The sequence below is a fragment of the Morus notabilis genome, unplaced genomic scaffold (genome assembly GCF_000414095.1).
Source record: "Morus notabilis unplaced genomic scaffold, ASM41409v2 Scaffold336, whole genome shotgun sequence".
NCBI classification, from domain to species: domain Eukaryota; kingdom Viridiplantae; phylum Streptophyta; class Magnoliopsida; order Rosales; family Moraceae; genus Morus; species Morus notabilis.
This window is the reverse complement of record NW_010367552.1, coordinates 690,261-703,111: the sequence shown is the minus strand read 5'-3', so window position 1 is coordinate 703,111 and position 12,851 is coordinate 690,261. Positions and strand designations below refer to the sequence as shown.

The 12,851-nt window shown below is 34.3% G+C and overlaps 2 protein-coding genes across 2 annotated transcripts in view; one reads left to right on the top strand and one right to left on the bottom strand.

Moving 5' to 3' along the window:
* Positions 1 to 220, bottom strand: part of LOC112094410 (high mobility group B protein 14) — a 7,828-nt gene extending 7,608 nt beyond the window's left edge. Inside the window, exon 1 of the mRNA XM_024175179.1 lies at positions 1 to 220. Within this exon, the coding sequence (XP_024030947.1) occupies positions 1 to 68 (68 nt within the window). The 5' untranslated portion in view covers positions 69 to 220.
* Positions 221 to 3,465: 3,245 nt separating this feature from the next.
* Positions 3,466 to 7,826, top strand: LOC21404549 (3-oxoacyl-[acyl-carrier-protein] synthase I, chloroplastic). Its single transcript, XM_024175158.1, has 7 exons — positions 3,466 to 4,099; positions 4,912 to 5,343; positions 5,623 to 5,796; positions 6,694 to 6,807; positions 6,947 to 7,048; positions 7,349 to 7,415; positions 7,536 to 7,826. Exons 1-7 carry the CDS (start codon positions 3,641 to 3,643, stop codon positions 7,601 to 7,603), a joined length of 1,416 nt encoding a protein of 471 aa, XP_024030926.1. The 5' UTR covers positions 3,466 to 3,640; the 3' UTR covers positions 7,604 to 7,826.
* The last annotated feature ends 5,025 nt before the right edge of the window (positions 7,827 to 12,851 follow it).

The window sequence follows — 12,851 nt, the reverse complement described above, 5'->3', positions numbered from 1 at the left end:
TGGTTGGGAGGTCTTTCAGTGGGTTTGGAAGAGCGAGATTTGAGAGAGTGTTTAGCTTCCTTCGCCATGAGATTGACTCCGACCACTCCGAGCGGTGCTGCTTTCTCTCTTTTCCGTTGGGAGTTTGGTGACAGTGACTGGCTTTTAGCAGAGAATACTGGATTTTGGTTCTTACGTTTGGTTGTGTAATCGATAATAGATTTTATTAATTTTGGCGATTGATAAATAATTGGATGTGTCTTAGAGGTGCCAAAACGCTACGACACGATGTGAAATATGTATGAAGTTAGTGATTTTAAATTTATTATAAATGAGTTTGAGACTGACATGATTAATAAATGAATTTAGTTAAGATTAATTTTGTATTAATATGAATTGACACGATTAATTATATGTGTTATTTATAATCTAATGATATGTGATATAACATAAATGTTTACATGATATATGAAATACAAATAATGTGATTTTAATATTTGTAGGTAAAATTCATTTATTTTTCTTAAAATAAAAGATAAATTAACCAATAAACATGTTAAGCATGTCATGACCGTGTTAAATAAGTCATTATTATATTAATTATTTATTCAATATGTTAATTTAAACGGGTTATACGGGTTGACACGATTAACATGATTAATAAATGAGTCATGTTTGGGTTGACATTTTTAGCACGTTTAATAAATAGATCGTGTTTAGGTTGATGTTGCCTGACACGATTAATAAACGGATTGACACGAACACGACCCATTAACACGAATTGCCACCCTCTAGATGTGTCAATATCTGAGGGCCCGAATTTTGAAACATATCTATTGCGTTCTATAATTTATAATATTTCTCTAAATTTATCCCGCAACTTTGAAGTGCGTTACTTTTAGATGGAATGACAGAGTTGTCATCTGTTCAAGTTTAGGTGCAACATATAGGCCCCGTTCATTTCGCCGATTCGAGTTTTGCTACAGTAAAAAGCTCTCAGAAACAGTCACATTTAACTTTTTTGCTACAGTAAAAAGCTCTCACACAAAATCACATCTCAACTCGAATCAGCGAAGTAAACGGGCCCATAAAGATTAATAAATTCTTTCTAATTTAAATAAAGGTTATTTCGTAGAACATCCTATTAACTTTTTGAATTTAGTAATTTAGTCTTTAAATTTTTTTTCCCGGCAATAAACACTATGAACTTATAATTTTTGACACTTTCAACTCTTATTGTTTAAATTTATTAAAATTTTGTCAGTTTTTTGTACCTAACTTGCAAATGGTAGTCTAATAAGAGCATTGATGTTCATTTTTGTTTAGTTTCAATATAAAATACATTTAAAAACTTGAACTTAATTTAATTATAACTTAAACTTTAATCCAAATTTTAACATGAAATTTTATTAATATCATACAAGAATATCGTCAATGCGCTTTTTAAGCTGTCACTTGTAAGTTTGACACAAAAAACCATCAAAATTTAATGAATTTGAACAATAATGACTAAAAATTAAAAGTTTTGGGAGTTGATTGTCAGAAAAAAAATTTAGACTAAATTATCAAATTCAAAAAGTTCATGAAGTGTTGATATAAAATAGCCTTAAATAAATTAATCAAACGCTAAATTGTATACATGTTTTCTCCTTAAAGTAGTTGCTCAAAAGCAAGAAAACATGAGGAAAAAAAAAAAGTGGAGAAAGATCTGAATTCAATATAGCTTAAAGAAAATAAAAATTTTGGCTGACACAAATGTGTCGCACGTGATAATATGTCTAAAACTAACATGTTTCACTAGTTCAAAGGTGAATTTAAAAACATATTTGAATATCAGAATCAACAATAATTAATTCACACAAATGACATAATTAAGGAGAAAATCATGTGTGACATTACGCATCACGCAATTCCTTTTTTGTTTAAAAAAAAAAAAACTGATACGTAAATTGAAAGATATTTGCTTCTATTCTTTTTTACTACCTTTAATAACTAAAGGAATTAGTACATCATGTAACTATTCTTTTATGTAAAATCTCAAAAGCCCTGTTTGTTTCCGTTTTCATTTCCATTTTTTACGTTTTTTGAGACTAAAAAATGAAAACGGAAATATAAAATGCGTTTGGCCTAAATTTTTTTTAAAAACGAAAACAAAATCGTTTTTGTCTTTTGTGAAAAATTGAAAAAAAAAAAAGATGTTTTCATTTTCTCATTTTCGTTTTCTGAAAACGGATTTCTTTTTTTTTTTCATTTTCTTCTCTCTCTTTTCTGAAACCGTTTTTGTCTTATATAATGATGTTTATTTAATATATTTAATAATATTATTTATTTAATATATTATTATTTTAAATATTATTACATGTTTTCAAAAATTAAACCACTTAACGCAGTTTCAGTTTTTTTTAAAACTGAAATCAATCTCTGAATAAAACTACCAAACGCATTTCAGAAATAATTTTAAAATGAAAATAAAAACGTTTTCATTTCTATTTTCATATAGAAAACAAAAACATTTTGGAATCAATTCCAAACGCACCCAAAATTTTTGTTTTTTATTTTTTATTTTTTTGGTTCTTCTTTTAAAGCAAGGTTTTTTACAGTGGTGTTTATTTTTTACAGTTAAATCTAGCTAAAAATCATATTAAATTGAAAACATGTGCATAACAAATAATTTTTTATCAACATTTGACTATTAAAACAAAAAAAAATTATCAATAATTCATTTTTTCAAGACCTACAATAGAAATCTTATTTTTTAAAGGATTAAAATCTTAAGCTTTGATGCTAAAAATATATGACTCTTTTAGTTCTTTTTTTTTTTAAAGCTAATTATGTTGGTGCACCATGACCTCTATCAGAGTTTAATAATTTAGATTTTTAATTTTTAATTTTGACAGTTGAGACTTTAAATTTGTATATTTATTGTAATTGTAATCCAATAGTAACTAATATCAGTTAATGGCTTGAAATGTATCAAGGTTTTTACGTGAAGGGTTACTGATACTGTGGCTTTTAAACTTTTTATTTTAACATATTAACCCTTAAAATTTCAATTTTTAATAGTTTTAGTCTTTAAAAATAAAATTGATAAATAATTTTTGAAATTTAATGTAAATAATCACATCTTTATAACTTAATAATTAAAAATTTTACTTAAATAGTTACAACATATAAAATGTTATCGCTTTCAATAGGTTTTGATAGTAATAAAGATAGAATTTTATCTATATAATTATTTGTTTGTAAAATTTTATGTTATCATGTAATGAATATATGATTATTTTTGTTTTTTAATCAATTTAAAGAAGACACCAGTGTTAATAACCCTTAAAAATAGGAATGGGCAAAGAAATCTATGCAATTAGCTCCAACTCCCCCACCATACTGACTGACGTGGCATAGATTGATGGCAAAATTAGCAAAGCAAGTTACTGGTGGCGGAGAACAACGAGGCTGAGCCTGAGACTCTGGCTCTCTCTCTCTCTCTCTCTCTCTCTCTCTCTCTCACTACTCACCCGATTATTTAAGCCATGTACAAACCAAAACCTCTTTACTCATTCATTTGCCCTCAAAATTCCACTTTTTCGGTTTTTCCTTCTTACACTCTCTCTCCTACTTCATCGTTAACATCGTCACCTTCCTTTCTCTCTCTAAATCCGCAATGCAAGCAATTCAAGCTCCGACTCTCCGAGTCTCCCCTCTCGACCCGCTCCGCAACCGCCGGCGGAGCCCTCACTTCCCCAGTGCCCGCCCCTCCGCCACCAAGAAGGTCCCCTTCTTCTGCCGCGCCGCCTCCTCCACGGTCTCCGCTCCCAAGCGCGAGAAGGACCCCAAGCAGCGCGTCGTCATCACCGGAATGGGCCTCGTCTCGGTCTTCGGCAACGAACTCGACGCCTACTACGACAAGCTCCTCTCCGGCGAGAGCGGGATCGCTCCGATAGACCGCTTCGACGCCTCCAAGTTCCCCACCAGGTTCGGCGGCCAGATCCGGGGCTTCTCCTCCGAGGGCTACATTGATGGCAAGAACGACCGCCGTCTCGACGATTGCCTTCGTTACTGCCTCGTTGCTGGCAAGAAGGCTCTCGTCGATGCTGATCTCGGCGGCGATAAGCTCTCCAAGGTCGTATCTTTTTCAATTCGATTCGTTAATTGCGAAGCATTTCCAATTTCGTGTTTTCTTCCCCCCCATAGATGCTTTGGTTTGTTAATTTGTTTATTTCTCCAACTTATCGGATTAATTGGAAAGTATAAAATTTATGGATCTGGGCATTCTGCCTTTGCCAATTATGTGAAGGAGCTTGCATGTTAGGATTTATTTATTTTTTATGTATATAATTTACAGATATGATTCTGTTCTTTTTTTTTTTTTAGTTTGTATTGATGTGTTTCTGTTCGATTTTGGAGTCATTAGGAACTAAATGAACAGGACAAAAATGGTTTGGCACATTGGATAACAACTATGCTATTTTTAATCTTTGATTATAATTATATAGGACCATGTGAGATAAACTATTAGTTCTTGTTTGTTATTGTTTTTCGGTTTTTGCTTGAATTATGTCGTGGAATTGCTACTGCAATCTACTCAAACCTATCTGGTAAATTACCATGAAGCGGGATCCCATAATGCATTAGTTTACAATTGTGTTCTTGGAAACCTCTTCTAATGGTGTGGAAGAGTTTCATCTTACCTGCGATATATGTGTTATTAAACGATTTAGTGCAAAGATGGGTCATTTATTGGTAAAGTTCTGTTTCATTTACATTATGTCTCGGCCTTCAGTTTAGTACTGTTTATGAAGTTTTAAAATGAATAATTTCAGCCGTGTTAGAAGTGAATCTAAAAGAAGAGGAGGAAAGGTGGTATAAATCAATATGCTTTTACTTATCCTGGGATTTGAACTCATTAAAGTTATTTCTTTTGCTTCTCTACAGATTGACAAGGAACGAGCTGGTGTGCTTGTTGGAACGGGGATGGGAGGTCTTACTGTCTTTTCTGATGGTGTTCAGGCACTAATTGAGAAAGGTCACAGGAAGATAACACCATTTTTCATTCCTTATGCTATTACAAACATGGGATCTGCCTTGCTGGCCATTGATCTAGGCCTCATGGGTCCAAATTACTCAATCTCCACTGCCTGTGCTACTTCAAATTACTGCTTCTACGCTGCTGCAAATCACATTCGTCGAGGTGAGGCTGATATGATGATTGCCGGTGGAACTGAAGCTGCTATTATACCCATTGGGCTTGGGGGTTTTGTTGCTTGCAGAGCTCTGTCTCAGAGAAATGATGACCCAAAAACTGCTTCTAGGCCATGGGACAAGGATAGAGATGGCTTTGTCATGGGTGAGGGTGCTGGAGTTTTGGTAAGGCTTTACCAATTCTGTTAACGTTGCATCAACATAATCGTAGCTAATAATCTAGATTAGATGATCAACTATTTGGAGAAGAATAATCATTTTTTTTAAATACAAGTTATATTCTGGGATTCTAGATTACATGTTCACCTATTTGGAGAGGAATAATTATTACTTTTCTTTCGTTACAAGTTATATTATGGGATGGTCATTATGAAGTTGAATTGAATTTTCCATGAATTTAGTTTCACAGATCTTAATAATGAAGAGGTCTGGTTTTCTTGACAGGTGATGGAGAGCTTGGAGCATGCAATGAAACGAGGTGCACCAATTATTGCCGAGTACTTGGGAGGTGCTGTTAATTGTGATGCTTATCACATGACAGATCCAAGAGCTGATGGACTTGGTGTGTCTTCATGCATAGAGAGCAGCCTTGAAGATGCTGGCGTGTCACCTGAGGAGGTAATGGACTTTCACAAATTTCACCATTCTTCATATTTTGTAATGATTAACTTTGGGGTTTCTAAGATAGCATTCTGTCGATTCATGATTTGCTTCCGCAATTTCTTTTTCTCCTCGTGTTGTAGTATCTCTCTCTTTCTCTGGTTTGTCTTCTTTCTCTCTTGATTATGTGAATTCTTCCTGACATCTAGATTGTGTTTTTCTAAATCCTTTCACTTTTCACTTTTTATTTATATTGTATGGTTTTAATGCATTTGGCGTTTAATGCCACAAGTGGCATCTTGAAATTTAGATACGGTCCATATGGATTGAAGAACAAACGAGAAAATTGCTATCTCACTTATTACGCTTGCCTTTTCTCAGGGGAAAATAAAAACTTGAATTAAGTCAATTTTCTTAATAATCGTTATGTTGCTTGTTCAACATTAAGTGGACGTTTGGTTAATGGATTCATAATCATTCTCGATTTACGTGTCTTTTTTGTGAGAAAAAACACTGTAGCGAGCTACGAACCATGATCCGAACCATGACATGAATCCACCAACCAAACGCACACTAAGGTTTGTTGATTTATCCTAATTGCATTTGCTGCATATATCTGTGTTTTATTGCTTATTACTTTTTGCCATGAATGTAGCAATGTTTATGAAAAGATATGATGGATATTCAGACAAACTATATTCTAGCATTTGGAATTGGATGGTATTGTGACTAAAGCCTGAGATATAGGGAAGTAGTTTTTTAAGGTCTTCCAATTCTAAATGTTGCACATAAGGATACTTCTCTTATGACTTTGTGAGGGGTTTTATACATGATTTATCAGTCTTCGTTGCCGTTTATATTCTTCATTTCTGGATGTGTAAGAGTACGGAGTTAACTAGTCGATAACCTTGTCAGGTCAACTACATTAATGCACATGCAACATCCACTCTTGCTGGTGACCTAGCTGAGATAAATGCTATCAAGAAGGTTTTCAAGAACACTTCTGAGATCAAGATCAATGCTACTAAGGCAATATCTCCCTCTTTCTCTCTATTCTTCTGCACTATTTCAGAGTCTTCTCAGTTTGAGTATATTCAATATTGGAAGATGATCTTGTGTTTTGCCATTTGCTGATAATTATTTTATTTTTTTCTTCAATTTGCTCCAGTCTATGATAGGGCACTGTCTTGGTGCTGCTGGAGGTCTGGAAGCCATTGCCACTGTGAAAGCCATTACAACCGGGTGGTTGCATCCCACTATTAACCAATTTGTACGCGATACCAATTTTCTCCTTAATTCTATTCTCGTGTTGGACTTTTGAAAATTTCCAATTTTTGTGCTGTTTTTTTGTACTAATTAAGTTTTCAAGAAATAAAAATCAAACATTATGGCTAATATTGAAACTAGTGAGTAGTGACATATTCAAGTTATTCCTTTACTAGTTCTTAATCTCTGTAGCAAACTATACATTATCACTAACTGTAATCTGCAATTTATTAGTTTCCTCAATCTGCATTATTGAGTGATGACAATGTGATGCATGACATGCTTTGTTCTAAAAAAATTGTAGAATCCGGAGCCCGCAGTTGACTTTGATACTGTTGCAAATGTAAAGCAGCAGCATGAGGTGAATGTTGGTATGTTGCTAAACCTTTGAAACTCATCAAATTTATCTGTGCAATTTTCTTTATCAATAACGTTGAAGTTTATAAAAAAAATGTCGAAGTTTAGTCACTGATTTTCTGCATAAATTCCAGCCATATCGAATTCATTCGGGTTCGGTGGACATAACTCTGTGGTGGCCTTCTCTTCGTTCAAGCCCTGACCAGATAAAAAAGTTGCCAATTTTTGTAGATCAAACATCCTCACTTGAGAATAGGTTCAATTTGTAATTGAGGTTGCTTCGTGTTTCCAATTTCCAGAACTTGCAATTTATTTCAGGCCATTTGTTTTGTAATCTTTTTGTTTCATGTTAAACTCTATGATCGGTATTTACAACATTCCTATTTCTTTCTTTCAATGATCAGTTATCATTCAATTAAAGAAAACCCAATCCCTTGAGTCTTGACAAGCTCGTTATTCAACTTTCAAGCTCAAAAATTCCTACATTCAGACAAAAAAAGGTTAAAAAAATCATAAAAATCCATTCCCTTAACATCATCTGTTTTTTTAGATCTTTTTTTTTTTGCCCTTTCTGTGAGAGATAATAATGTGTAAATACTAAGGGTGCATTCGGCTGGGGGAAAGTAGAGTTGTCAAACGTGTCGTACTGGACATGCACGGCATGTTTGACCCTAGGCCTATGGCGGGCCTGGGCTGTGTTAGGGCTGGGCCTGAGGAGAAAATCTCAGGCCCGCGGCCCTAGTCCATAAGGACCAAGGCCGGGCTTGGGCCCAGACCTTTCACGGGCCGGTCCTGGCCCTTGTAATTTTTTTTCCAAAATTTAATTAAAAAAAAAGAAAATATATCATATGTCCTAAAAGATGTGATTTTATTGAATTGAAATAATACGAATAAGTACACATAAATAACTGCCTCGTTAAAAACCTTGCCAAGTAAAACCCGTGGGGAGATCGGCACAAAACCTTAGCGAAGGGAAAAAGAGTGCAGTATTCTAGGAATAGTAAATTACAAAACATAAGTTTTTTCAGAAGATTTTGTTATTTCTAAGTTAGAAAAATAGTCTTGCATTAAATCATCTGTGTATTGTTATTTTCGTCTTCTGGCATCTTTCCAGTTTTTAACGCACATTAGCCCCTCCAAGATATTTAGATGCATTCTGCTTCTCTTCTCGTCAAGAATTCGGTTGCTTGCACTAAATGCTTGCTCTGATGCTACCTACCATTGACACTTGAGTTGTCATAATGTCACAAGCTATTATGGATAGTATTGGAAAACAATCGGTCTTGCTCTTCCACCATTGTAAGATGTCCAGTTTGTCATCATCGATTACAAAATTTGCTTCAAAATATTTTACCAGTTCGGTAGACACTTGTGTTGATGATGATCCTGCCGTTTTCTCTTTCTTCTTCAAGAACTTCCATGACAAGCCTTTAGGCCCCGAACTGTTAGTTGACGTCGAAGTTCCCTGTTATTTTTGACATGTGTTGTATTTTGCTTCATACAAACCAAGTACATTTTCTAACATTTTCCTAGCGTTAGTAATAATTAATTGTATATCAATACATAAATTTTCTGTTGTAGCAGTCATCAAAGATTCAGTCTCATCTACTCCGCACCTAGGATTTAAAATGGTTGCTAGTGCATATAACATAAGACAACTTGACCAACAACTTTTAAATTTAGTTTCCGTTAGCTTAACTATGTTTTCAAAAAGTACTGTATCCCTATAATAAGAAAATGTTTCTGAAATATTAAATAGTTGATGTAAAACTCAATGTGCAGTAGGATAATAAACTCCAGAAAGTAATTCAGTAGCATAGTAAAAAACTTCTATAAATTTTAAAAAATACTCACCAATTTGTCAATCTGTATCGAAAATTAAAAGTTGATCGTTCTTACTGTTTACATACGTTGTGATGAGCTTTGAATACGGGAGTGCAACTCTTAACATTAAATAGGTGAAATTCCACCTATGTCTCACGTCAGTTGGGAACTTTCTTGGGCGCATCTAAATGTTCCTGCAATATTGTTTGAATTCTTAGAGCCGAGCTCAAGAACTAGATATGAAGGATAATGATTCTCTAATATTTGTTAGATTAGCTGAAATATGTTCAATTCCTGCCTGAACTACTAAATTGATTATGTGACACGCACACCATTAATGAAAAATTTCCCCCTCAAACGATGGTTTTAAACTACGTTTAAACATTTTAATTGCAGCCGTGTTAGCTGGCACATTATCAAAAGTAATAGTTAAAATTTTATCTTCTATCCCATAAAACTCAAAAATTTCCATTATTGTACTAAAAATAGCTGATATGTTATGAGGATATGGACATAAACGAAAACCTATTATTATTTTTTTTTTTGTAAAATCCATTCATTATCAAGATAATGCGTCGTGGCGCATAAATATACAATTTTATTGCACCCCTCCCATAGATCAGAAGTACAAGATACAGTAGTATTAAAAGTCTTAAAACTATCAACAAGAGATTGTCTCATTGCATAAAACACTTTCAAGCAATCAGAACGAGTTGTGTTTCTACTTACCCGTTTAAATTACGGGCAGAAGGCCATCTGTATGAATTCTTCAAACGACGCATCATCTACAAAAGAAAGAGGTAATTCGGCACTAGCTAGAAATTTAGCTAGTGCCTCACGAGCACGTTGTGCATCGTATGTAAAATTTTGCAACCCTTGTGATGTGAGTGATAGTCTTTGTTGGTGGGAGTCCACACTCCTACCTTGGTGCAACGGTAGACATACTTTCCAATATTTATCCAGATGACTAGTACCCCCACTCTTTTTATTAGAAAATTATTTTTTACAATACTTACATACTGCACGAATTTCTATTTCACCTATTTTTGGATTTGGTCGGAGCTCCTTTGTGAAATGCTGCCATGCAGGAGAAGTTCACAGTCTTTTTCCCCTAGTGCATTCTCCAACTTCCTTGTTGTGCACTGAAGCATTATCAACCGGAGCATTTTCTGGTTCAGTGGGGGTGGGGTTGGGAGGTATCATTTCATCCTCAAAAAATGGCTCATCACCAAGCTCAAGAAGAGCAGTGAAATTAGGAAAGTTTGATGCGGCTATTTTCTAGAAATTGATTAAACTTAAACTTTGTAAATGAAAGAGCAAGAAAATGAGTGATCGCGAGAAAAAAGCTTAGAATCAAAATCAAAGAGACAAGATGAGAGATAGAATGAAAGTGAGATGAGAAGTTGAGAGTGAATTATTGTGTGGGATTTAGGGTGGGATTAAGGGGTATTTATAGGAAATTTTTAGGGTTTTATCAGATTGTGACCGCTGGGCCCTTTGTGGGCCCAATAGTCACAATCATAAAGGGTTGGAGGGCTTTTTCGCATGCCATTTCGCAGGCCTAAATGTTCCTGCAATATTGTTTGAATTCTTAGAGCCGAGCTCAAGAACTAGATATGAAGGATAATGATTCTCTAATATTTGTTAGATTAGCTGAAATATGTTCAATTCCTGCCTGAACTACTAAATTGATTATGTGACACGCACACCATTAATGAAAAATTTCCCCCTCAAACGATGGTTTTAAACTACGTTTAAACATTTTAATTGCAGCCGTGTTAGCTGGCACATTATCAAAAGTAATAGTTAAAATTTTATCTTCTATCCCATAAAACTCAAAAATTTCCATTATTGTACTAAAAATAGCTGATATGTTATGAGGATATGGACATAAACGAAAACCTATTATTATTTTTTTTTTTGTAAAATCCATTCATTATCAAGATAATGCGTCGTGGCGCATAAATATACAATTTTATTGCACCCCTCCCATAGATCAGAAGTACAAGATACAGTAGTATTAAAAGTCTTAAAACTATCAACAAGAGATTGTCTCATTGCATAAAACACTTTCAAGCAATCAGAACGAGTTGTGTTTCTACTTACCCGTTTAAATTACGGGCAGAAGGCCATCTGTATGAATTCTTCAAACGACGCATCATCTACAAAAGAAAGAGGTAATTCGGCACTAGCTAGAAATTTAGCTAGTGCCTCACGAGCACGTTGTGCATCGTATGTAAAATTTTGCAACCCTTGTGATGTGAGTGATAGTCTTTGTTGGTGGGAGTCCACACTCCTACCTTGGTGCAACGGTAGACATACTTTCCAATATTTATCCAGATGACTAGTACCCCCACTCTTTTTATTAGAAAATTATTTTTTACAATACTTACATACTGCACGAATTTCTATTTCACCTATTTTTGGATTTGGTCGGAGCTCCTTTGTGAAATGCTGCCATGCAGGAGAAGTTCACAGTCTTTTTCCCCTAGTGCATTCTCCAACTTCCTTGTTGTGCACTGAAGCATTATCAACCGGAGCATTTTCTGGTTCAGTGGGGGTGGGGTTGGGAGGTATCATTTCATCCTCAAAAAATGGCTCATCACCAAGCTCAAGAAGAGCAGTGAAATTAGGAAAGTTTGATGTGGCTATTTTCTAGAAATTGATTAAACTTAAACTTTGTAAATGAAAGAGCAAGAAAATGAGTGATCGCGAGAAAAAAGCTTAGAATCAAAATCAAAGAGACAAGATGAGAGATAGAATGAAAGTGAGATGAGAAGTTGAGAGTGAATTATTGTGTGGGATTTAGGGTGGGATTAAGGGGTATTTATAGGAAATTTTTAGGGTTTTATCAGATTGTGACCGCTGGGCCCTTTGTGGGCCCAATAGTCACAATCATAAAGGGTTGGAGGGCTTTTTCGCATGCCATTTCGCAGGCCTGGGCCGGACCGAACAAGGGCATAATCCAAACTTGGGCCGGGCCGCGGGCCTTCACGGGCTAGGGCCACAGGCTGAGAAGCTGAGGCCCAACCCTAGCCCATCAAACGTGCTGGGCAGGCACAGTCCGTAATAGTACTAGGTCGTGTTGAATCCGACACTGTTACAGGCTGGGCTTGACACCACTAGGGGAAAGGAAAGAAAATAAATAGGATGAAATCTAAGTATGATGTTTGGTTAGATTTATAAAAAGGAACGGCTATTCACCTAAATTTGGGCGAATCATTATTCCCTCCTCACATGGGAGGAATAGCCATTCGAAGCTCGTTTCTTCTTTCTTTCCATAATTACCCTTGAATATTATAATATAACTATAATATAATATATTGTAATTATATCTTATAATATATTATATAATAAAAATATCATAATATAATATAGTTATAATAATATAATAGTATAATAACACAATATAATATAATATAGTTGTTATTATAATTTCAATATTATTGTTTATAATATATAATATAATAATATAAAATATAAAATATATAATAATATAATATGTTATAATATAATGTAGTTTTGATAAAATATGGTGTAGTTATAATATCGTAACAAATAATATTATAATTATTAATAATTGCAACATTATTATTTTATTATACAATACAATATTATAATTATAT